At 53.8% G+C, this 22653-nt stretch overlaps 5 protein-coding genes across 5 annotated transcripts; 3 read left to right on the plus strand and 2 right to left on the minus strand.

The window, feature by feature from the left end:
• Nucleotides 1-642: 642 nt before the first annotated feature.
• ENH_00005170 (peroxisome biogenesis factor 7, putative) lies at nt 643-2172 on the minus strand (the record flags this gene model as incomplete). Its single annotated transcript, XM_013578439.1, has 1 exon — nt 643-2172. The coding sequence occupies one exon, from the start codon at nt 2170-2172 to the stop codon at nt 643-645; it is 1530 nt and encodes a 509-aa protein (XP_013433893.1).
• Nucleotides 2173-5834: 3662 nt separating this feature from the next.
• Nucleotides 5835-8803, plus strand: ENH_00005180 (hypothetical protein, conserved; the record flags this gene model as incomplete). The annotated part of the gene is made up of 2 exons (XM_013578440.1): nt 5835-8024; nt 8348-8803. The coding sequence occupies 2 exons, from the start codon at nt 5835-5837 to the stop codon at nt 8801-8803; spliced, it is 2646 nt and encodes an 881-aa protein (XP_013433894.1).
• Nucleotides 8804-9247: 444 nt separating this feature from the next.
• ENH_00005190 (hypothetical protein, conserved) lies at nt 9248-12535 on the plus strand (the record flags this gene model as incomplete). Its single annotated transcript, XM_013578441.1, has 6 exons — nt 9248-9862; nt 10116-10385; nt 10525-10673; nt 10958-11023; nt 11390-12084; nt 12204-12535. 6 exons carry the CDS (start codon nt 9248-9250, stop codon nt 12533-12535), a joined length of 2127 nt encoding a protein of 708 aa, XP_013433895.1.
• An 862-nt stretch (nt 12536-13397) lies between these two features.
• On the minus strand, nt 13398-16910 carry ENH_00005200 (hypothetical protein, conserved; the record flags this gene model as incomplete). Its single annotated transcript, XM_013578442.1, has 1 exon — nt 13398-16910. One exon carries the CDS (start codon nt 16908-16910, stop codon nt 13398-13400), a length of 3513 nt encoding a protein of 1170 aa, XP_013433896.1.
• A 3712-nt stretch (nt 16911-20622) lies between these two features.
• On the plus strand, nt 20623-21449 carry ENH_00005210 (hypothetical protein, conserved; the record flags this gene model as incomplete). Its single annotated transcript, XM_013578443.1, has 2 exons — nt 20623-20686; nt 20995-21449. 2 exons carry the CDS (start codon nt 20623-20625, stop codon nt 21447-21449), a joined length of 519 nt encoding a protein of 172 aa, XP_013433897.1.
• Between the last annotated feature and the right edge of the window lie 1204 nt (nt 21450-22653).

Below are 22653 nucleotides of genomic sequence, written 5' to 3' on the forward strand. Positions count from 1 at the left end.
CTTTTCTGATGTTCATATACTGAGGCACCTTCCAAAAAGTGGCTCATCTGCACCCGGATTGCAGCAGATTCAGCTTAAGCATGAGTTAAATGGGCTCCCTTCTAATCACACGCGTTCATCAGTCGGGCTAATTCCTTTGTAGATTGTACCTCTGCAATTTTAAGCCATGTTAAATGCCGCTTCTGCATGCAGTTGATGGCGCCTCCCTAAAAGGCTATTCGTCCCCATGGACGAAGCTCAGCCCCAATTATCCTAGACTATTCGTCAAAGAGACTTCTTTTTGCCTTTAAGGTTTACCAGCTGGCGATCTGCCTACTATTTCAACTCATATTTTCAGTGAGCCCGCGAGTTGCAGAGTCGCAGCGACGGGCCCAGCTCATGGCCCGCTAGGTAGGAGCACTTTGCGTCCGTCTGCTCTTGCCTGCATGTTTTCCCCCTCACAGCAACTTCCGCTTGGTCTAATAACTCGACTGTGTTGCGCATGCACCTAGACTGCCACTGCCGCGGTTTCCGCCTTCAGCGTGCAGCGTTTCGGGTGTCAGTGACTCAAGTAGCCAGCGCGCATGTCTGCCTTTCTTGGCTGAAGTGCGTATCTCGTGCAAAACTACAAAGACTCGGCTTTAAATGGCTTCTAGTGAAACTTCAAGTGGAACTTTTCATTTTGAGGAAGAGCGGCCGTTTCGGCACCGGCGGCGGCGCAGGGCCGGAGTCTGCGTTCCAGACACAGACACTGCGGTCCCAGCTGGTGGAAACAATAAGGCCGGACTTGAAGACTGACCAGTCGAGGCCTAAAATGAACTCCCGGTGGTGGTCGAAGCAAGAGAGCAGCCGCACCCAGCCGCTGCCGGGCACCAGCGGCGAAGGCAGCGCCGCGCTGCTGCTGCTGCTGCTGCTGCTGGTCTGTCCGTCGGCCTTGCAAGCTGGGGAAATTGAAATTGTGGTGCCCTCATCTGCGTCCCAAATCTTGACTTGCATGTCATATGAACAAGTGGCGAACCTTCGGGCTTCAAATGGGTGAGACGCCACGCGCCGTACGGCGAGCTGGTGCGCCTGGGTGCTGGACACCCGGCAAGCAGCAGCAGCAGCAGCAGCAGCAGCAGCAGCTGGCGGCCCCGACGACGCTGCAGCGCCTGCAGCCCCCGCGCTTTTCCGCAAGTCCCACAGGGCCACAGTGCCGTCTGCAGCCCCCGTGAGGATCTGCCAGGGCCGGTGCTTCATCCAGTCCACAGCCAGGGCTTCGCAGGGGTGTGCAGGAACACTCCAGGCGGCAGCTGTGGGGGCCCCCTGGGGGCCCCCCGCCCCCTGCGGGCTGCGCAAGTCGTGGACAGCCAGCCGGCAGTCTGCGCCCACGGAGGCCACCAGCGCAGCCTCCCCAGGGGAGGAGCAGCAGAAGCAGGAGCCTGCTGCTGCGCTGTGCTGCAGCACGCGGATGGCGGGGCTGCTGCTGTGCTGCATGTCCCACACCCGCAGCTGCCCGTCCAGCGCAGAAGAAATCAGCAGCCGCTTATCTACGCAGCTCCAACTCAGGCTGGTCACGTCGCGGGTGTGGCCCTTCAGATCCTGCACAGCCACGCCTCCAAAGGTTCCTGCTGCAGGCAGCGTGGGGGGCCCCTGCTGCTGCCCGGGGGGCCCCTGCTGCTGCCCGGGGGTCCCTTGCTGCTGCCCGGGGGGCCCCTGCTGCTGCCCCGGGGGCCCTTGCTGCTGCCCCAGCCGCCACACAGTAATGGCCCCGCCGCCGCCCCCCGCTGCCAGTGTCTGCGCACTCAACTCCGACCAGGCCACGTCGTTCACTGCCTCCTTGTGGTTCAAAATGGCAGCTCGCTGCGGCTGAAGCACATCTCTGGGGTTTGCGGGGATGTCTGCAGTGTGTCGGACTCCAGGGGGCAGCTCCGGGGCTTCTGGGAGAGACTGAGGCTGCTGCAGTACAAAGACTTCTACAGAGCCAGGGCCTGCCATGCCGAACAGCTGCGAAGAACCCACGGCCACAAGACCTTCGGAAAAGGGGGAAAAGCGACAGGCCTGGCCGCAGCGGTTCAGCCGCCCCATGAACACGGGATTCACTCTCCCTTTCATGTCGCGGCGAAAATTTGCTGCAGCTGGACCCATTTCTGCCTGCTGCCGCACCCCCGGCTGCAGCAACCCGACAGGATTCGCCGTCTGGCCCCTCTCCATACCGGCAAAAGGGCCAAACAACGCACTCAGGAGCACACACAGATGACCAAAAGAACCAATACGGACTTAAAATGCTAGTTAAGCCTCACAGACGCTGCACATTATGCGTAGTGAGCTGAACAGTCGCTGCAGCCTACAGATGACTGGAGCGCCGACTCTACTGGAAGTGCAGAGTCTAACTTGAGCTGAAGTCTCGCCCAAGTACGCTTTAAGTTCAAAACATATTGGACAAAAGAGCCCGGGACTCCAATTAAAAATGGGACTGAATATCTCTCCGCAACCTATCTCTGCCCTGTGCAGGCACTCCAGACAGCCCCAACCTGTGCCATTGCTACCTTGCCAGCCGTGAGCGCCAGACTAATCTGAACCCACAAAATTTAATTATGCATTGAATTCATGGTATTTACTACGTAATCTGCATTATGCGTAACTCTCGCTTCGTACGACTTCTTGTCAAAACACCCTTCGTATTGTGGTGGGCATGCCGACTGCTCTTCGATGGTTTCCACCTTCCAGAGCCTCCACCTGTCTCTCAGAGCTTACTCAGTAAGCGAAAGTGTTGCGTGTCGTGCTGGCTTCGGTGTCGAAGTTGTTTTCTTTAAATTGGTTACGCAGCCATAAGGAGCCTCAAAACGGGACTTCAGGTTTGTGCTAGGACTTTGAAGCGGCCCCGGTGAGGCAGTCGCAATGCCACTTTCGTGTCATCTCGACGTAGCGGATCTGTGTGGCTTTCTGCTCTAAATGATGATCTTTTTTGCGGAAAATCATTCATCGAAGGCTCAACTCTGTGTGCAAAAAGCAATACTTGGTACAGCGGCGCCAGGAAGGAAAAATGAAACTGTCTGAAGTCTGACTGTTCCCAAATCCCCATTGCTGCTCGAATCGGCAAAAAGCCCAGTGTATGGCTTTACGCAGCACAGATAAGAACTTGCAGTAGTGTATGGCAGGCTTTGTGGCCTAGAGCACCTCCGGGGGTTAGGACAAGCTGCTGACTAAATTAGTGGCGACAAGTGGCACACTGAGTGCTACGCCTGAGTGTAAGGAGTTCGCCGCAGCGACCCCATGAGCTCCACACTTGAGCGTCGGTAGTATTTCCATGAGCTGCGATCCCCTTACAAACGAAAATTTCCATTCCCTTGTTACTTTTTTGAGCTTGGGGGAGGGAACATCACTACTGCCCATAGTACGACAGCCAGTAGAACTTTATTGAGTGCCGCAGAAACTTTTGCATTTCAGAACTACTGGAAGCGGTATTCAACAAAGCAGCCCACAACCAGCGGCCAATCCTCCCCCAGTGGGCAGTTCTTGCTATCTTATATGAAGGCTTTGAAGGGTCCAGGGAATTACTCAATACAGCAGAAGAGGGTTTTGGGACAAAAAGAAGTAAATATCATCGGGATATTCGACAATCGAGTCAAATATCATCGGGATGCTGGATAATCGAGTCACTTCCAATAGTGCACCATTAGGAAACGGCAGGGGGAGGGATAAGAGTCTCAAGAGGCAGATGACGAGGCAAGGGACCTTTTTCGTCCCGCTGCTGTTCCAATCACCACACACCGCTGAGCACTTCTCAAAAACTTCCCGGGAATGTCTTCAGTGAAGCCCAAAAGAGTTTTCGTGTTAAGACCGGGAAGGAGCGGCTACAGTGATGTGCACGGCCATTGCCCAACTGCCGAACGCTTCACGAGTTTCGCATGAGGTGCAAATTCGTTTGTACAAGACATTGCCTTATTGAGTCGTTTATTTAAGCAGTATCCTAACGGCGACAGACCCCTAGCGCGATGCTCTATTTGGCAAACTAGGTGGACATGTTCAAAACTCCTCAAGTGCAGTAAATGACACACTACATGAATTGTGTGGCCTTATCACGCCTAAACAGAGGCAACAAAGGGGCTCTAATAGCCCCTTTTCTAAATGCCGGAAGTACCACTTTTCAGTGACTACAGTCTACTCAGACACGCCAAAGTCACGTACACTAATTTAATGGCAGAAGGCAGTAATGGCACTAGGCCAGCCAGCACCAGTAACAGGCGCCGAAGGCCTTTACTTCCTACTAGCGCGGTTTTGCAGACATGAGTGAAAACGTCTCAACTATTCAATCTGTAAGTAAGGACATCACACCAAGCTATACGGCTAAAGCGACTGATCTCGGCGGCTGGCTCGGGGGAGGCCTGAAACTGAGTCCGTAGACTTTCATGTACAAGAATGATCGTGAAGTTGAGGATACGCACGGACAGGATGAATAACTGGAAGCGCTGTGGGAAGAGAGAAAGCACGCTCTAGCTAGGGAGGTACAGCAGCCTGCAGATAAGAAAACACTCCTCGTTCCGGGCCCTTCCCGAAGTTAGGCGCTACCGAGCAAGCAATGAGAAGTCGCACACTTAAGTTATAGGTGATTTCTATAGGCTACAGGTGTGATCTATAGAGTAGAAGAAAGATCTATAGGCTACAAGAGAGATCTACGGGCGAAATGTGAGGTATATGGGCTACGTGGGGTGAACTATGTCCACAAGAGCCGAATGCTTCGGCTGGATGCCTGAAGAGAAAACTTGGAGAAGGAAGTGCATGCGTAGTTGTTTTGGCTAAGCCCGGAATTCACAGTGTGCAAGGGACAATGACAGCTGGAACCTTGGAAGGCAAACTAGCAGCGCAAAAGGATTAGTGCTCTTGCAGACCTAATTTAAGGATCTGCGGCTAAATGGAATCCGCTAAGAAGAGGCTGCATTGAGTGCAAATCAGCGCTATGGAAAGGTCTACGGGTAGTGCAGAGCAGCTGCACTAACCACTGCAAGTGCTTGGCCCTACGGGTATTTCGGTTCAAACAGATGCAATTTGATCAAATATAAACTCATCTGAGTGCTGTGTCAACTAATCAGAGGGCTATGCAAACCATCCAGTGCACATAGCCGATGCAGATAGAGTAAGCTCAAGCACTGCAGAGGGGTGCAGCAACTGAAGGACACAGTGAGAGCATCTACACTGCCTGACTTAGATCATGCCTTTTAGAACTGAAAAGAGAAAATACATTTAAATGAATGGGTTCCTGCTCTGCTGAAGCACTTGTAGAGGGGCTGCAGACCTGAGGAGTCACAGTGCCAGATGCTAGTGGCGAGATCACCGCTCGGTCCTGCTTTAGGTAGCCTTGATTTTGGAATTTGAACAGATATTTACGTAAGTTTCAACAAAAATAAATACAAGGGAACGTGATGTACACTCCTGCAAGAACGCGCCACAGATCTCAGACGCAGCCCAAGCCCGGCTGTCCTTGTGACAAAAGGGCGGCTGAAAGTCCGCAATCTCACGCGGAATGATAAATGCATCTCTTCTTAGTTTTAGTCAAATTCATTTATGTTGTTTATATGCTCATCAGTAGATCCTGATATATCTGCAAAAAGTGGTAACGGCCAAGCCGCCGAACTGTGAGAAGGTCCAGCCAAACGCAGCCGACAGCTTGCTGCTCTCTTCCGGTGCAGTAGAGATTTCAGCCTGTTTATTTGGGGCCCCTGACTCAGTTTCTTTATGAAAAAGCGTATAACTTGATGTTCCAAGGGTACGGGGGCCCCACCCGCAGCCTCCGCCATCAGCAGAGGAACAATCGATTCTCGCTGCGGCAGCAGAATAACCACTACGGGCCCCTATGAAGCCCTCGAGCCTGGAAAATGGCCCAAAGAGCTCATCTTTCGGGACACATTGAGGCCCACTTGGTGTCCCAGGGCTCCTCTGGCCTTGACGCCCTCGAAAGCGAAACTTTCGCAGCCGTCGGCAGCGGGCTCACGGGCGTCCTGGCAGCAGTGGGGCCTAGAGACCCAGACGAAAATCTACATGTATCATGGATTTCACGGAGAGAAGGAAGCAGCTACAGAAGTAGAAGCACTAATGCCGGCGGCAGCAGCAATACTAGCGGCAGCAGCCCTTGCGCCGTGCATCAAGTTCCTTCAAGGCACTGCAGGACTGCTGAAACGCTTATTCTCTTCGATCCTCCCGTTTTGAGCACACAAGAGAAGCAAAAACGCATTCACCAGGAACACACTCCTCAGCAGCAGGAACAAGCCATTGGGAATGGGGTGGGGTCAAACGCCTTGCTGAGGCTACCTACTGCAGCGGCATCAGCAGCAGCAACAGCAGCGGCAGCAAGAACAGAAACACGATTAGGAGAAACAGACACAGCAGCGGCAGCCGCAGTAGCAGCAACAACAGCAACTTCAGCAGCAACAGCAACAGCAGCAGCAACAGCAATTGATGCAGATGCAGCACCCAGATGGCCGAGCGACAGCTCAGGTTGCTTCCCAAGTCGCCGTTGCTGCGTTAACAGCATAACTCAAAGTCCTTCGAGCTGCAGTTCTTGGGTCAGCTCTTCACGAATCCCCACAGGTTATTCTGAGTGCTGTCATAGAGTGGCACCACCAGCTGCCACTCATAGCCCCTGCAGCACAAGCAGCACCAGCAGCACCAGCAGCAGCAGCAGCACCAGCAGCAGCACCAGAACCAGGAGCAAGTTGAAGTGTCGGAGGATCTCGCCTGCTTCCGCAGCTGCTGCTTCGGAACACAGCTGGCCGGTGATGGCGACTCAGCAGCAAACGCAGCCCCTTCGCCTCACAGCAGCATCAGCAGCGGAGGGCGCACAGCCTGCGGCTGCTATTTCGGAGCCGCGTAGTGACCACGAAGGGAGAACAGCATGTGCAGCAGCAGCAGCAGCAGCAGCGTCAACAGTGGCAGCTGCTGAGGGCGCACCACACAGCAGAGAAGCGAGCCCTTTGCGCTTTGTACGTACACCTGGATTGGCAGCAGATGGGCCATGCGAGAGACATGTAATCCCTTCAAGGCCGAGGACCCTTCCTGCTTCGTCCTTTGGGTCTGCAGCAGCAGCAGCAGCAACAGCAACGGCAGAAACAGCAGCACCCGCTGTTGCTGCTGTTGGCGGGAGGTCCCCAGCGACCCGCAGGGAACGCGGAATGGCTGGAGGCCAGTCTTTGATCTCAGTCAGCAGTTCAGCTTTTGACGGACTGTCTTCACTGTTGCAGCGAGCTAGCACCAAAGCCCCTCTGCTTCTCGAGACCAGCAAGACTGCAGCAGCTGCAGCAAGTGCAGCAGCTGCAGCATCAAGGAATGCGGTTGCTGTAGCAGCAGCGGCTGCTGCGGCGGCGTCCGCTGCTGTTGCAGAGACACTTGCAGTTGAGAGGTGCGCCGGAGAACAGCGAATAGGGCAGCGGAGGCGCAGCAATAGGAGCAGCAGCGCGAGCAGCGGTAGAAGCAGCAGCAGGTGCAGCGACAGCAGCACCAGCGATAGTGAGGCATATGATTGCACTGCGCTACGTGCAGCAGCTGGCGGGTTTGGTGGCACTTGTATTTCGTGTATCTCGTCTGTGTATCCATCATCCCAGGCAGCAGCAGCAACCGCAGCTGCAGCTGCTGCTTCGCTTCAGTTCGAGCCCGTTGCTGCCCACGGCGCTGTGCGGCCTATCTTCACTTCCTCTGTTGCTGCTGGGGCTCGAGCTCGCCTAGACTCTGTGGATGAGTCTGAGCCAGATGATCTGGGGCTGCAGCTTCCACCTTCTCCGAGGACTCTGCGGAGCATCGAGCTAGCGAAGCAGCCAGCGAATCCAGCACATCATGTAGATAGGGAGAGGCCAGGTGTTCCTGGAGGCGGCACGGTTTTTGTTTCTTCTCGAAGGGGCTCTCTCGGTGAAAGCATGCTGCAAGTCATGCAGCCGCAGCAGCAGAAGCAGCAGCAAACGCGGACGCTGGCTGAAATGCTGCCCGCCATTTCATCTCCATCTTACGCGTTTCTCGAAGCGCGAAACCTCGGAGATCTTCTCGCTCTCCCATCTCCCAGCCAAACAACTCTTAAGGTCTGTCAGCTCAACCACTCAGCACAAGGCTTCTTACGCTTCTGCTGGTGTAGATCTGCTCGCGCTGCTGCTACTGCTGCTGCACCCGCCTTTTGCGCGCCTTTAGTTGCACTGTCTGTTCACGCTTGCAGATTGTGGAACACAACTGCGTCGAAAACAAACGCAGCAGCCTCACGCCTTGTATTCCTAAAGCAGCACTAGCGACGGCAGGAGGAACATCGACACCACTTGCAACATGAGCAGCAGCAGCAGGAACGAGACTAGAAGCAAAAGCATGATCGTGCTCATCTTGTGACTTCCTGTGCACCTTGTGTGTTCCACAGGCGCATGTGTGGAGGTTTAGGGGTCTCCTGCCGCCGCGCTGGCTTGAGGAAGATCTGCTGCTGCATCAGAACCTCCTGCTCTTTTGCAGCAGCACAGAGCCGCTTGAGGTGTCTCTGTTGATACCCCTCGCATCCATCGCGTCGGCGTGGGCTGTGGATGGGAGAGGGAAGGTGTCTGCTGCGGCAGCAGCAAAAGGAAAAGCCCCCTACCGCATGAAGATTGTGGCGTCAGCAGCAGCAGCGGCAGCAGTAAACAGGCAGCAGGAGCAGGGGGCAGCGAGAAAACATAAGGCGGCAAAGACCATCCTGTTTGGCATGCAGAGCCCGACTGAGCGCGACGCCCTCCTTAAGCACATATTGTACCTAGCGGACAAATGGAGGCAAGATATTTCCCCCAGCTGCAGCTGCTACTGTGTTAACACATGCTTGCTGCAGCAGCACCAGTTGACTACGTAGCATCGTGTGCAGCTCCACTACAGACATAGTAGCAAGAGCATCAAATGCAGTTGCAAAAGCAAGGAATTCTGCTTATGTGGTGGCACAGACGACTTTGATTTCGCCCAGAGTTTCGCCTGCTTCGAGCTTTGTTCGTGCTTTTACGAATCCAAAGTAGTGAACAAAGGTAATATGACCTTGTTGTTGTTCAGGTCACGCCCTTCAGTTCCGGATTTTCTTTACCGTCCCCCTTGCCAGCAGCAGCTACTGCTGCTGCAAAAGCAGCTGCACGCAGCAACCCGCGGGCTGTTGCTAGCGCAGCTAGCAGCACTCGTGAAGGAGGCCTCGCGTCGCTGGGCTCGCGAATTCCTTGGGCGATTGCGGGCACTAGCAGCAGCAAGCGCTGCAGCAGCACAGCTCCGGGCCACGCAGGTATCGCGAGGAGTACTGCTCTTGCAGCAGTGGATGCGACTACGCAGCAGGCAAGAAGAGGCGTGGGCAGTGCAGGGTCTGAGGCTGCATGCACTCTTGCGACAGCAGCAGCAGCAGGCGGCGGCTTTCGTTGCCACCATGGCGTCAGGCCACCTCCAGCTAGCCACGCAGCGATTGCAAGTGGCGCATCAACAGCTTAAGTACGCCTTACAACGACCTGTGGAAAAACGGCTTCATGCAGCTTTTACAAAGCTTCGCCTCCTTAGCACGCTTACGGCAGCAGAGCAACAGACGCAGAAGGGACGGGCTGTGAGGCTTTGTTGCACCATTCAGAGGCTGCAGCACAGGCTGCTTGGTGAAGCTTTCAGCAAAATGCGGGGGGCAAGGCTGATGCGTCAACAGCAGCAAGATGCACTGCAGCAGCTTATGCAGCAGATGCGCTTAAGGCGGCTCAGGTGGAGCTGGCAACGGCTGATGTGGAACATGTTAGTTCAAAGGCAAGCTTGCGTAGCTGGGAGCCAAAGAGCTCTTTTTCTTGTCTTCATTTGTATAAAGGCTCGCATGCGCAGTGTGCTGCGGCTGTTGCAACGCAACGCCGCAGCAGCAAATATGGAGGAGAAACTGAGAATTTGCAGCAACATTCAGCAAGTGAGCAATTGCCTCATCTAGCGTCCAACACATATCCCGCGGCATTATGGGGGACAAGGAGCACAGATTGAGGAGCAGGATGACCAGCTAGCTAGCTCATGCGCAAAGTCACACTAACCAAAGGCCAGCTTCGCTGGCAGCTGGTGGCCCAGCCCCTCAGGCACACATGCTACATGCGGGGTTCCTTCAGCTAGTGAGACCCGTAGCTGTTTAAGTTTATCCTTGGTTGGCTCGCGCCTTTCCCTGTCTGCAGGTGAACGAGAGGCTTCTGGTTTCCATGCGCCAAGTGCCTCGGCAGCGTTCCGTCATGCTTCTTGTGGCTTCACTGCAGCAGTCACTGCAGCAGCGACTCTTGTGGGCTTTCCGTAGCTGGAGGAAGGCGATTAAGGACGGAAAGCAACGAGTTCGCGCCGTGGTCTTGCTGATGATTCTACTGGAGATGAAGCGGCAAAAGTTACTCCAGGCGGCACTAAGCAGCCTCAAAAATCACGTCCACGACCATCGCGAGATGTGCAGACAGAAGGTTAGCGCTTAGGTTTTGTGGCAGAGAGTTGCACAGTAATTCACCAATACTTATGTGTCTTGATTTAGCATGCATGTGCCTGAGTTCCCCAAGCTGGTGCTGCTGCCTCAGCTGCTGCTGTGCGCTGTGTATGTTGCAGATGAGAGCGGCGTGGCTACTGGGCCTGCTGCTGAAGGAACAGCAGCTGCAGCGACTGCGCTGTGGGTGGCTCTGTTTACAGCGCCCACCTCCGCAGGACTTACGGCAAACGGCTTTGCGGAGAGTAGCGTTTGTGTTTGAGAGGGTCCAGTATGTCACCAGTGTTGCGTCCTGTCATGAATGGTATTAGCTAGCTTAGCAGAGGCGGCATGCCTGTAGTCGGAACTTAGTTGGGTCATAATAGTTAGCATCCCTCTGACGACAGCAGCCATTGCTTACATGTGCTCGTGCCTTTGCACGGCTGACTTCTCCCACTTCATGGGCAGGCGCCCCCAGGGGGTCTGAGTGCAAATAAGGGAAGAGAGAAAGCAGCTTTCAGCTGGTTAGTGGTTTTTCCTTATATTGCAATTATACTGCTGCTGCTCTTGCTGTAGGTTTCGACAGCTCCGTGGCGCATTTCTAAAATTCCAGCAGATGCAGGTAACAGGGCGGACGATGCGGTAAGGAATATTCTGTATGTAGAAAGCATTGACGTTTTGCTAGATTGATACGTTAAGCTCTCTAAGAATGGGCAGCCAACACACCGGACATCGCAATTGCAAATAGTGTCGTTACAGGCTCAACACTCAGCCAGGAGCTAAAGAAACGCTGGTTTCGGCTTTGTTTTGTGTTCTTTTCTGTCCTTGGAAGTTCGCCACTTTTTATGTTGTGAGCCGAGTGTGCCTTTTCTGTTTCTGATGCAGATCCTTCTTAAGAGTGCAGATGCTGCTGCAGCTAGGCACGTGGCTGCAAGTGCACCTGCTGAAGTGCCAAGCATTGGGCTTTTCCGCTCTGCGTTCACACGCTGCTGCACTTGCTGCATGCAGCGCAGCAGCGGCAGCATCAACAACAGAACGTTCGGCTGTCAGCAGCAGCAACGCCTTCGACGTGGACGCGCCTAGCCGCGTATCAGCAGTAGCAGCCGCAGCAGCATCCGCGAGGCTCCAGCAGCTGCTGGACGTGTCTTCGGATTTGATTGGCAGTCAGCAGGGACGGTCGTTAAGTGCTGACACGGCTGCCTTTGGCAAACCTTATATATATTTGCCGCCAGCATTTGGGCCTGGCAGCGCAACAGCAGCAGCAGCATCAGCAGCTGCTGCTGCTAGCTCCGTGGTAGCGGAGAACTATGGGTTTCTTGAGACGCTTCGTCCACAGGAGGGTCAGGAGAATAGCGAAGAGGGGGAAAGCTTGCTGGTGTCCTCCGCTGAGCCTCATCCAACGCTGCTTCATCTCAGCCCGTACAGACCCCGCCTTGGCTACGGGCTTGTGACTGAGGCGTGCCTCCAATCTGCCGACCCGTATGATTTGGGTATGCATTTTGGTTCCTCTGGCGATTTGCCCCCCAGTGTCAGTCGCAGTAGCGCAGATAGCAGCCCCAAGGCGTTTCCGAAGACGAGACTCGTTCAACCTTCCGTAATTTTAAGTCACAACGGGTATCGCAACAGCACCGATCGAAACAGCAACAATTTTCCCATGAGCTCAAAGGTTTCAGACTTAACGGACTACGCTGCGCAGGAGGCAGGTGAGTGATTTCTCAGCTTCGCTGCTTCTGCGTATCTGGATTCCAGTGGTGCTGGACCCTGACACATATCGGCGTTCAAGGCCTTCGAGCTGGTGCTGCTGGTTCCGCTGTTGCTGCAGAACTGGTTGCGCTAGTTCAGGGACTGCAGCAAGCAGAGACCCGATCAGCATTTCTCTCTGGCTCTGCAGTAACTGAGCCCCCTGTCACTTCGGTGGCGCAAGGACTGCAACAGCAGCATCCAGCCTCCACGCGGGTTGCTCCGATTGAACAACTGTCATCGACGGCAGTTCTTGAGACACCGCAGCGAGAGTTTCTTTATGGGTTGTCACGTGATGCGCCCACAGCGCAGGTGCCCACTTATAGCTCTTGCCCGACTGCAGTCGAGGAGCCCCTTACCCCGTGCCCCTCTCCGTTCCGTGCCTGCTGCACGACGGCGGTGCCGCCGCAGTGAGGCGTTTTGGCGGCTTATTTCGCTGCCAGCCTTACGAGACGCATCCACACTAAAATAAGTTGTTCAGTTGTGTTGAGACCCAAAAACAGCGCATTGGAGCCCAAAAGACAGTCCCAGCTACCAGTACAACAAGCTTTGTGTGCTGCAAAGAACCGGCAGCCTCCGCTATCAGCATCCTCGCACCCTTTTGTATGCGCACGTTAGCAGCGATTGTCGGATGTCATCTAGTTCGGGCTTGTCTGCTACTATCTCAGAATACACTTGGTTTGGGCCTACAAACAGAAAGTTGAGACTATTCGTTTAGATTTGTTTTGCAGATGCACATTACGTAGATTACTGCAGGACCAATAGAGGACAGGAAGAAGAGCTGGTTCAAAATACAGCTGGGCAACGGAAAACTAGGAAAGCCTTTGTAGTCGATATGAAGGTTGCTTCACATCTACTTAGAAGTAGTGGATTCCCAAGCACGATGCTTCTGTTCTCCCAAGCTGTGGCTATAGTGCGCAAGACCTCCACAATGAAGGTAAGCCTTTGGCGAACAATCTAGGGGGCTCAAAGCATTGTGAGAAAAATGCCGAGTGTCCGTACATTCCAATGTACAGCCTCTCGGGAAGCAGCAGCGCAAACCCAAGCAAGAAACTGCCTGGGAATTTCAATGCAGCGCATCTGCCGCGCCTGAACCCTTCATAACAGGAGTTGTGCCTATTCGGGAGCACGCGCAACCCCCGTTTCCTCTATATAGTGTTTCTCCAAAGTTCTACACGCTGCGTTCTGGGGAATCCAAAAGAGCCCTCGGATTCGGGATTGTCCACGTGACATCCCTCCATCTGAGTAAGAGCCAAAGTAGCAATGAGGGCGCCCGCTATGACGTCATTTCTGTGAGCGCAAACACTGTATTGCTTCCATTGCCTTTTCTGCAGCTCTCTGGCCTTGCAGAAAGTGGTCGCTGTTCTGCCTTTATGTTCCCCTGCCAGTGGTGGCTGCCTCTTAGTGGGAGTCTCGAGGTGATAAGGCCTGTCCCTACAATCCACACAGCTCTGCTGTACGACCTGTTGCAGAAGAAAACATTTAGCTTTTGCCTTACTGGGCCCATTCGCGTCGGAGCAAAGATAACCTGTACCTGTACTTGCTGCTGGGGTGGCACCTTTCCCTGGGAGGGCATACAACGGAAGGGGTGGCGAGCGTCAAAGCAGAAGTCCAAGCTAAGTTCGGCGCTGCAGTTGTACAAATACAGCGCCTGCTGCTGGCACTCCCCCACAGGGCAGCCAGCAAAGTGTAGCTCAGTAGGCGACAATTCCAGACGTGGCAAGCTCAACACGCAGCAACCCTGAAAAAACTGGTGAGTGACTCTCTGCCTCTCTTGTAAAGAAATCCCCTCGCTAGAAACACAGTACGAGTCTCCTGAGCCACTGCAGCACGACTGCTTATATTTGCTGCCTGCAGAATTTCTCACAACGTCTAGTGGTGGCAAGCATGGCGAGGCCTGCGTCGACGGCACTGCCACATCTTGCAACGTTGTACAGCATGAACTTTTAGCGGAGGTGCGTGGTACGGGTACTGGACAATGATGGGGCAATGAGAGCAGCCTTTGGTCACTCTGCTGTTCCCCTTTCTCTGCAATAAATGCTTGAAGCATATCGTACAAAAGGACACATAAAGATTTTTCTCGCGGGTCCGAAGAATCGCTCTGGTCCCCTCCCCTGATCCCACCTCTGCAGGATTTGTCGCTAGTGAGGTGTGTCCCAGCTGTCTCTGGGCGCAGGCGCGCCACGATGGGCCTTCCTTTTGGAGCTGGAAGAGACATGCAGGAATTTACTTGGCTGGTGGGCTCGCTGACAGCTCCCCTCGCTCCCGGGAATGCCGTACGCGTAGACTTTAAATGTGAGGAGAGCCAGCTATTGTTGCATCTGCTAGTAGTTCGAAGATGCCGTGTCGCTGTCATTGGAGTCCCGGTGCAGACGAGCTCTTCCTCGCCGCTCCGCGTGGGGCATTGGCCAGCAACGGCCACCATCACGTGTAGCTGGAAGGCCAAGGGCACCTGCAAGTTGCGCCAATTTTGCATGTGCTGAAACCCGCGACGAATCTCACAGGGCTGAGTCCGTAGTGTCAGGCGTATTGCTGCGGAGGACCGAGGAGGCAGCAGCAGCATGGATGGGGTTACCTCGATGTCGTACAGGTGCAACAAGTCATCCAGCAGCACAAGACTTTGGAGTAAAGTCGTGGGCTCGTAAGAGTATCGGCGCTGTATAGCCATTTGAGAGGAACACTGTGAAAGGGATCCTTGTGTGGGCTGTTCCTGTTCATTATTTGCTTGAGGCAGGGGCTCTCTTACAGGTCCGTGGCCTCCTTCCTTAGCGATTGCTGCCGCCATAGCTGGCTCACCTCTTGGGCTGGAAACAATGGGCGGAGAAATCCAGCGCCGCCGCTTGAGCTGGGGCCCTTTCGGTGGGAGGCATGGGAATTGCTCCGCGTCACCAGGATTTGGATCTTCCTTTTGAACTGAAGGATAAGACGTATCTTCTCTTGGGCGTTCATGAGGCTCTTTTTTGGTCCCGTTGGGTACTTGCTGTTGCTGTCTTTGGCGAGGCCGCCCCACTCTTCGATGCGTTGCACCTCGAGGTGCTGTCGGGTCGTCTAGTGGCTTCGGGAGGTCCTCGACATTAGCTTTTTCGAGACTACTCTGCACCTCAGTTTTCGGCGAAGCAAACGTTTCGATAAGGGCAGCCCATGGGGTATCTCTGCATTCTGTGCTCCTTGAAGATTCGGATAAGTCGGAATCGTCCGAGAGGGGTCCAGCTGTACGAGGACTTGCAATGGCTCCACCATCATGGGAGCCCTCTGCCAGCTCCGACCTGTCAGCCACTTTAACGACTGTGTATATGCCTGCTTGCGAAGACTGCTGCTGGGGAGCCATGTTGCAGCTGATTGTTGCGGATTTGGCATAGATGCTGCTACTGGGTGAGTTCCCCACAGTGCGACGCAGACGTGGAGTGGCAGATGCGTCAGGGAAGCGTCTCAGAGCTTCTGCAGGACTGCAGCTTGTGCTGCGCTCTACAAAGCGCTGCTCTGCGACAATCTGGTAAGAAAGGGGGCTTGCAGTTTCTGAGTTTGCCTCCTTGGGCAATTGAGCTTCTAGTCTCTCCTGAGAAGGCACACCATCAGATCCCTGAACGCCCTGTTCTTTTTGCTGGAATGCTTCATTGTTCCTAGGCTCCGCTTTAATTTTCTCCGTGGGAAATTTGAATGTTGACTGCGGGGCGGCAAAACACATTGCCAGAGGAAGGGCTGAAAGATTGTCTGCGTGCAAAGTGACACAGCGCTCTTGACCCTGGAAGAGCGCCCCTAAGTCCAGAATCTTCAGCTCTCGACCGTCAATTGAGAACGACCAGCGCGGTGCGACGCACGAGGCGTGCAGCTGGAGGTGACCCTCGACACAAGGCTCGGTACCCGACCATTGCACCGTACCCGCCAAAGCTGGCGGCCGCCTTGAGCCCTGGACGACGCGTGTCGGAGGCTGGCTGTCGGCCAAGCCTGTCGTTGCCACAAGACTGCATCGGGGAGATACAGGTGTCTTTAACGACTTTTTACAAACTACTGTGAGGGGTAAGGTCACCTCTGCTGGGCAGTCCAAGCGCAGCTCAGCCGTGAAAATGCCAACAGATTCCGGCTCTATTTTCAGCTTCTGAGGATAAATACTGAGGCACACGAGTTGCTGCTCAAGCAAATTTCTAAGGGGAGCACTGACGTCTCGGCCTATGCTGACTTGCGCTTTTATGGCATACGCGCTCGTGTTTGCTACGGGGAATAGCTGTTGCTGCAGCTGCCCTGGTAAACAAACTGGGAACCGCAATTGGGGAGGGCACCTGAACCGAACCACAGGAGCTCGAGCCTCCACTGGAACCTCCACCTGCTGACCAGCCCCAAGAACCCTTAGTGAAGTTCTGCTAAAAGGTCCCACAACAGGCGGAGCCTCTACATGCACACGAAGGGACAGTCCTGGAGCTAGCAAAGGACACAAAACAGGATCAGGCCTGAGCTCAGTGCCTGTGCCTATGCATAGACCCCCGTCCTCTTTATTCAGTACTCGAACTGGATGAGGCCTTTTTCCTTTGTTGAGAATCAGTAAGGGGGCACATCGGCGGGAGAAAGGAATCACCTCCTTGAACACAAGCTGAGGGGGCGACAACTCTAGATCCCAAGGCTCTCTGGGGACCTGGCCACTAAGCACAGAGGACGAGTCCCTGGCTGCCCTCGCGGAAATACGGGCAGGGACTTTGCCTGCTTGCGTGGAACCCTTCTTTGAACTATGGCTTTCTGGGCGTGCCAAGCGTGTCAGAGCGGCAGGGTCGCCTCTATGGTTTAATGCTGCTTTCATGCTGCTAGGGGTTGTGGGCCTCCACAACCCCACATCAAAAAATAGGGCCGGTTTAGAGCTGCGGCCCTGGCCATCACTACTGTGTTCCTTCCATGTGAATCAGTAGGAACACAGGAAGTGGACAGGCAGTGAGCCCACCTCGTCACAGCATTCACCATGCTCTACCTTAATTGGTTTTACAGATAATGTCTATGTTTCGAGCTGCGTTCCCAATTGGGAGATAAGGGAGCTGCGTTAATGGTGCCGCTGCAGCGAGCACGCCAAAGAAACTGACCCCAAGTGACCTCAACGATCAGTAGCCCACCCACAGCTATACTTTCCGCTGTTCAAAACGGCTTCAACTACAAACATTTCGAGGCTATACAAAAGCTTATCGTGAACACGAGATGATAGCACATAAGCACAATCGAAAACGTGGTAGACAAGTCACGAGTAAAGGCACTTCGCGTCGCTCTTAATGCTTGAAAGCTGACCTGACCTGCGTCAACTTTCCCGAATTCAGGAAGTACATATACAGGCTTTTTTTATAATTCAGTGTTTGCTTGTAGTTGTAGAATTTAGAATTGCTTTAGCGGAGGCCTTCACTGCTTCTATGGGCTTGCAGCCCCATCTGAGTATCTGACTTGTAAGAAAGTCGCAGCGGACGCCATCTTAGTCTACAGACACTAGTTTAGGACGATTCAGAAAGCATGATGAGGATGAGCATCAAGTCGGGCCAGAGAGTAAAAAAACGGACCGTAGAGTGGAGCGGTCCTAGACAGCTTATGGTTGCATCTAGAACGAGCGCAAAAGCAGTTGGCTTATTCCACGCGGAAGGCAGGCGGCATGCAAAAGGAGTGACTGACAGTGGGACTGCAGGGACGGGAGGAAACCATGGTGCTGTATTCCAGCGTTGGCTGGGTTTAGGCTGCCCTTTTGGCTGTCTTGCAAAAGCCGCAGCTTCAGCTGATCCCGACGTCTGGTGCTGACAACCTCAAAGGAACTAAGCCAAGTTGTTACGTTTCCGAGGGCGCCAAAGGGAACAAAAGTGACCACGGTCAGAACAGAACTTCACTAGCAACGGAAATAGTGGAGACAGGTCATCACCAGGGTTGCCCCTTCGTTAAGACGTGAGTTTGGGAGGCCACTGAAGTCCTGCACTACGCATTGAATGCCTACCACAGTGAACTTGCAAGACTATCTTTTTATCTTTCACTGTTGCACGGTCCACACGTACTGCAGGCCGCAAGAATGAGCCCCCCGCAGTGCACAACATCACGTTGGGGATATTGCGCCCTCCAGCAAAATAATTGTGAACGGTAGGCCCTCGCAGGCGTAATACCCTAGCCCTAGAAGGGCGTAATATCAAAGATGCGGCCGGGCCCTTCTTGCACACGTTCCACGTCTTCTGCCCAGAACTGAGACCTTCGCTGCATAAAGAATTCAGAGCGACATTGCCTTGAGTTACTATTCAATGCATGTGAATTGTAGCTGTCATCCAGCATCTCCATGCAATAGATTACCTCCAAGTGGCAGTTGATGTGAGCAGAAAACTCGGAAAACCGGAATGGAACGGCTGAATAAAATAGATGGAGCCCGTACAATGGCATCTTCTGGCAGTGGAGCTGAACACTGAACCTCTCTCGTAATGGAAACCGTACCACACCTAGTGATGCACCAGCAGGCGTGAATCCTCCAGTTGGTAGTTGAACCTTTTTGCGCGTATTTCGCGCAACAACCCAGAAGTGCACCTTGGCCCGTGGCCATTACTGGTACGCATTGTGCACATGCTTTATCGCCAGCTCCCTGCTCACTGGAAGGCCACCATTCCAAAGGAATGATACCCCACTTGTCCTAAGGGGGAACGTCAAGGTCTTAAAAAATTAACTGTGCATGCAAGAAACTCAAGGGTACGCACTGCGGGGTCTCGACTCACGCCAGTTCAATGATATATATACACTAATAAGCATAAGCCTGTCTCACCTCCGACTTCTCCATATATTTCTGGTAAGTAAAGCAGCATGCACTTATTGTGTGTAAGAGAATCTCTAAATGCCATTGGCCTTGAACACTATCAATCCCTCACCTGCGCCAAGAGGCCGAATTCATGGGCTAAAAAGGCCTAGATGCCTTAATACCACCCGCCGTGGATTGATCCGTAGATCTAAAAATGCTCCATGAAACGTAGCGGTTGTTCGGGAGTCGTGAATGCCAGAAAAAGCACTACAGACCTCTACTGATTCCACTGCTGCTCTGGAGCTGCAGAAGGATTAGGTAGGACGATGACAACGTTTGGGAACTCGGTGCAGTTTCAGCATGGAGCATTCGAAAGACAAGGGGTCCTCTATAGAAGAAGAATGGCCTCAACTGGTTGTACTGAAACGCTGCTACATTCGGAACAATTACTAAAGCACGTGCGAAATTTTCCGAAGTCCAGCTCCGTAAAAATTGCCGCACTCACAACACGCCCCACAGAATGACGCGTTGACACCCACCCTTGTCTACGCCGTCTACAAGACAAGTACTACAGGTCGTGGTACGCACTTAGTCTCCCCTGTAGCCATAATGTGACAGAGTCACGTACCGCGGTGCTCCGTTTCCGAATTGCAACATGGGCTGATCGATTCAATTGTAGTAAGCTTCTCGTGGCTGTTTGCTTATCCACGCCCACACATATACTGGGATAGCGTAGCCAAATGAGTATTATTAAAGGGTATATCAGAGCCAGCCGCTTGGGGGCTTGTACACACCTCAACTGTTCCACGCTGACGACCTGGAGCCCAGTGGGGGAGCCTCAGGGGACACAAAAAGGTACGGCTCCGCCAGGGTAGACGCAGAGAAAAAGCCCACTTCGATGGTAGTGGCGTCTGTGGGAAGAACTGCACTACAGATTAGTGCCTGCCTTCACATTTGGCAATGCGCAGGCTCCGCCGCATCGGCGCTGCGTAGCATGCTGAGATGCTCCCTTGCAACACACGTCGCTTAGAGACACTCACTGGAGAGCTAGCCTGCCTCTCCTTTAAAAAATTCGCAGTAGATTGATTCTAAATACACCTTTGGGAGGGGCCGCTGGCTTGCAGGGGTGCGCAGATAGACGTTCTTGAGGCTGCTGCGACGTAGCTCTGGCGCATGCTCCCAACGGCGGCTTTGGGCTCCTTGAGGGGTTCAATTTGTTCAATCGAACAAAAATAAATGGGATCGTTCGTTTGATTTTCGTTTTCGGAACATTACGGTTGAATTCCCCCTGTCAAACCCTGTCGTCTGTGGCGACCGCCTCCTGTTTCCCCTGTTTTCATAAGGGCATCAGCTCCCAGCCCGCTTGTGCTCTGTTTCTCTACAAGACATGCGCCTCTTCTGAAGCTAGAGTGCTTGTTAGTTAAATTGAGCCGAGCTGTGCCCCGACTTCTCTTTGTAGGCTCTGGCGGCGGTGCTGCAGCGGCCTGTCAGCATTGTGGGCTTGAACGGCCCTGCGTCTCTCGTTCTTAGCTGCGGAGCGAGGGACTCAACGCCTGGGCAACTGTTGCTGCAAGTGCCAAAACAAGCGAGCCCTACACGACCTTTCGACCCCGGGAGTGCTTTCCGAAAAGACTAGCCGGACGCCACTTGTTTGCGGGGCGCAGCGGCGGACAGGCCTTGGCTGCAAACTGCTGCTGCCGCCGCTGCAGTAAAAGTCTAGTTCGGAGGGCCTCAGGATATCCACAACAGGACTGAACAGCGCACTCACGTTTTGAAGATGTCCACGAAAACACGTCCAGGAATCCCTGCAGCCAAGGATGCAGAGGAGCAAGTTGACAGCGGTAAGTTCTGTTTAGCAATCTCATAGCCGACAGGGCTCTTAATACTGGTGTCAAATCCAGGGGAAGGTGGAGAAATTGCATTTCAGTATACTTAGCCCTGCTGGAAGAGACTGTTCTAACTCGGCTGTTGCCTTGACGTCTTGACGCCTTGACCACCCCGTTCCCTCCGTTGATAGGTTGCGGTTGACGCAGTTGGCGCATTTGGCGTCCACTTTCTTTGTTCTGCTTCTAGAAGATGAGCAATTAATGATTTTCTGCCGCATCGGGGGCCAGTTGTGTCGCGACACGTGCTTGATTGCTGTTCGCAGCAAGCGAAGTGTACGATGAGGAGGGGGAGGAAGAGGGTTCTGAAGAAGAGCAAGAAACCGGGCCGGTTGAACAGTTGCCACCTCAGGCTGAAGAGGGCGTAGAGGAGGAAGATGAAGACGAGGATGAAGAGGTGTTGAGTGATGATGAGGATGAGAGCCTCGACGACGGCGATGTCGCCTCTGTAGAGGAGGAGGAGCCGCAACAGCTTGGGCAGAAACGAGCTCGCCAGCAGCAGCAGGGAGAAGGAGAAGCAGACAATCTTGAACAGGAAGAGTCAGAAGAAGGCACTGACCCGGATGATGAAGTGGAGGAGGTTGACCCGGATGAGGACGAGGAGGTAGAGGACGATGTCGAGGCTCAGGGCACTGAAGATGTCGACGATGATGAATTAGAGAACGCTGAGGATGAGGAGGCGGAAGAGGGGGAGCCGGATCCGAAAAGAGCTCGCGTTTGAGTTCTTTGCCCACAGGGACCTCAGCCAATCATCCCGAAGTATCGGATGGCGCAAGATATCTGTGCATACGAAACCCAATTTTGCAGCAGCAGGGATGTCGTAAGTACACCTGTGCGGTCCACAGTGCTGCACGGAAGTTTGCCGTAAAGAAATTCAGTTTGGAGCTGAGAAGATAGGGAGCTGCAACGGAAAAGAGGGACATGAGGGGTGTCATGCAACTTGCGGTGCTGACCCACCCAAGAGTAGCACTTAGGCTTGCAGGTTCGGCTTGCGTGCAACGCGACGGATGCGAAGTTGCTGGGTTAGGCCTCCTAGCTCGAAGTAGTTGCCTGTTAAACTGCGCTAGCCGCAGATGCGTAGTATCGTTTGTCAGGCGCCGGCTTTACTGCCATTTCTAGGGCTACAGACCAAGCTTGCTACATCCGCTTCGTTGGCACACTTCCCGGGAACTGCTCGGGGTGGGCTTTTCGTTTAGCACGATACCTCCGTGGCTGTGTGGCTGCGTACTTGATTGCCCTTTGACGCGCAACGGACTTAAGGCTGTCGACCAGTAGTTTGACGTTAGGTGAAGTGAGAAGGGCCTGCATTTTGTATTCACGCCTCTAATAAAGCAACGAAGTGCACGCCTAGCAGTGAATTCAGTATTTGCCGGGTGGGACTGCTCCCTTCACGAGGCTTAGCTAGGGATCAACAGGCTTTACACTGTAGCTGTGGAGCAGTGGGCCCTTGGGGGGTCGGATTCGGTTGATCGTGAGCAGCTACGTAAGATGCCAAGACCGCTACGTTCTTCGGTTGGCAATGAATCGCGGGAGAGTGGCGAGACTCCCTACCCCATTGTGGGCACGATCCCCACGGAGAGGAGAATGGTTGAAGTTGCTTTAGAGCTTATCTGTCTCACGAGCTTAATGAGCAAGCCGAAACTGAATAAGGTAGAGCAGCATCGGCCAGCAGTTGCGCGCCGTCTAGTCTATGTGGGTCACCAGGAGACTCATCAGCTTGCTCACGGAATCCCGTGAAACTCGCCCCGCTACTGGTAAATACGTGACAGTAAGAATACTATTGGTTGCTAAAATGTACAATTGGAAGGCAATTGTACTAGAGATGACTGCAGGTTTGTTTCTTGGAGCCTTTTGAGGAGCTAGCCAGTGAGTGGAGGTGCAGACATGAGCAGCGGGTCTCTTCAGTGAGAAAGCAATGGCGTAGA

Source organism: Eimeria necatrix, genomic scaffold, assembly GCF_000499385.1.
Source record: "Eimeria necatrix Houghton genomic scaffold, Enh_scaff114, whole genome shotgun sequence".
Taxonomy (NCBI): Eukaryota; Apicomplexa; class Conoidasida; order Eucoccidiorida; family Eimeriidae; genus Eimeria; species Eimeria necatrix.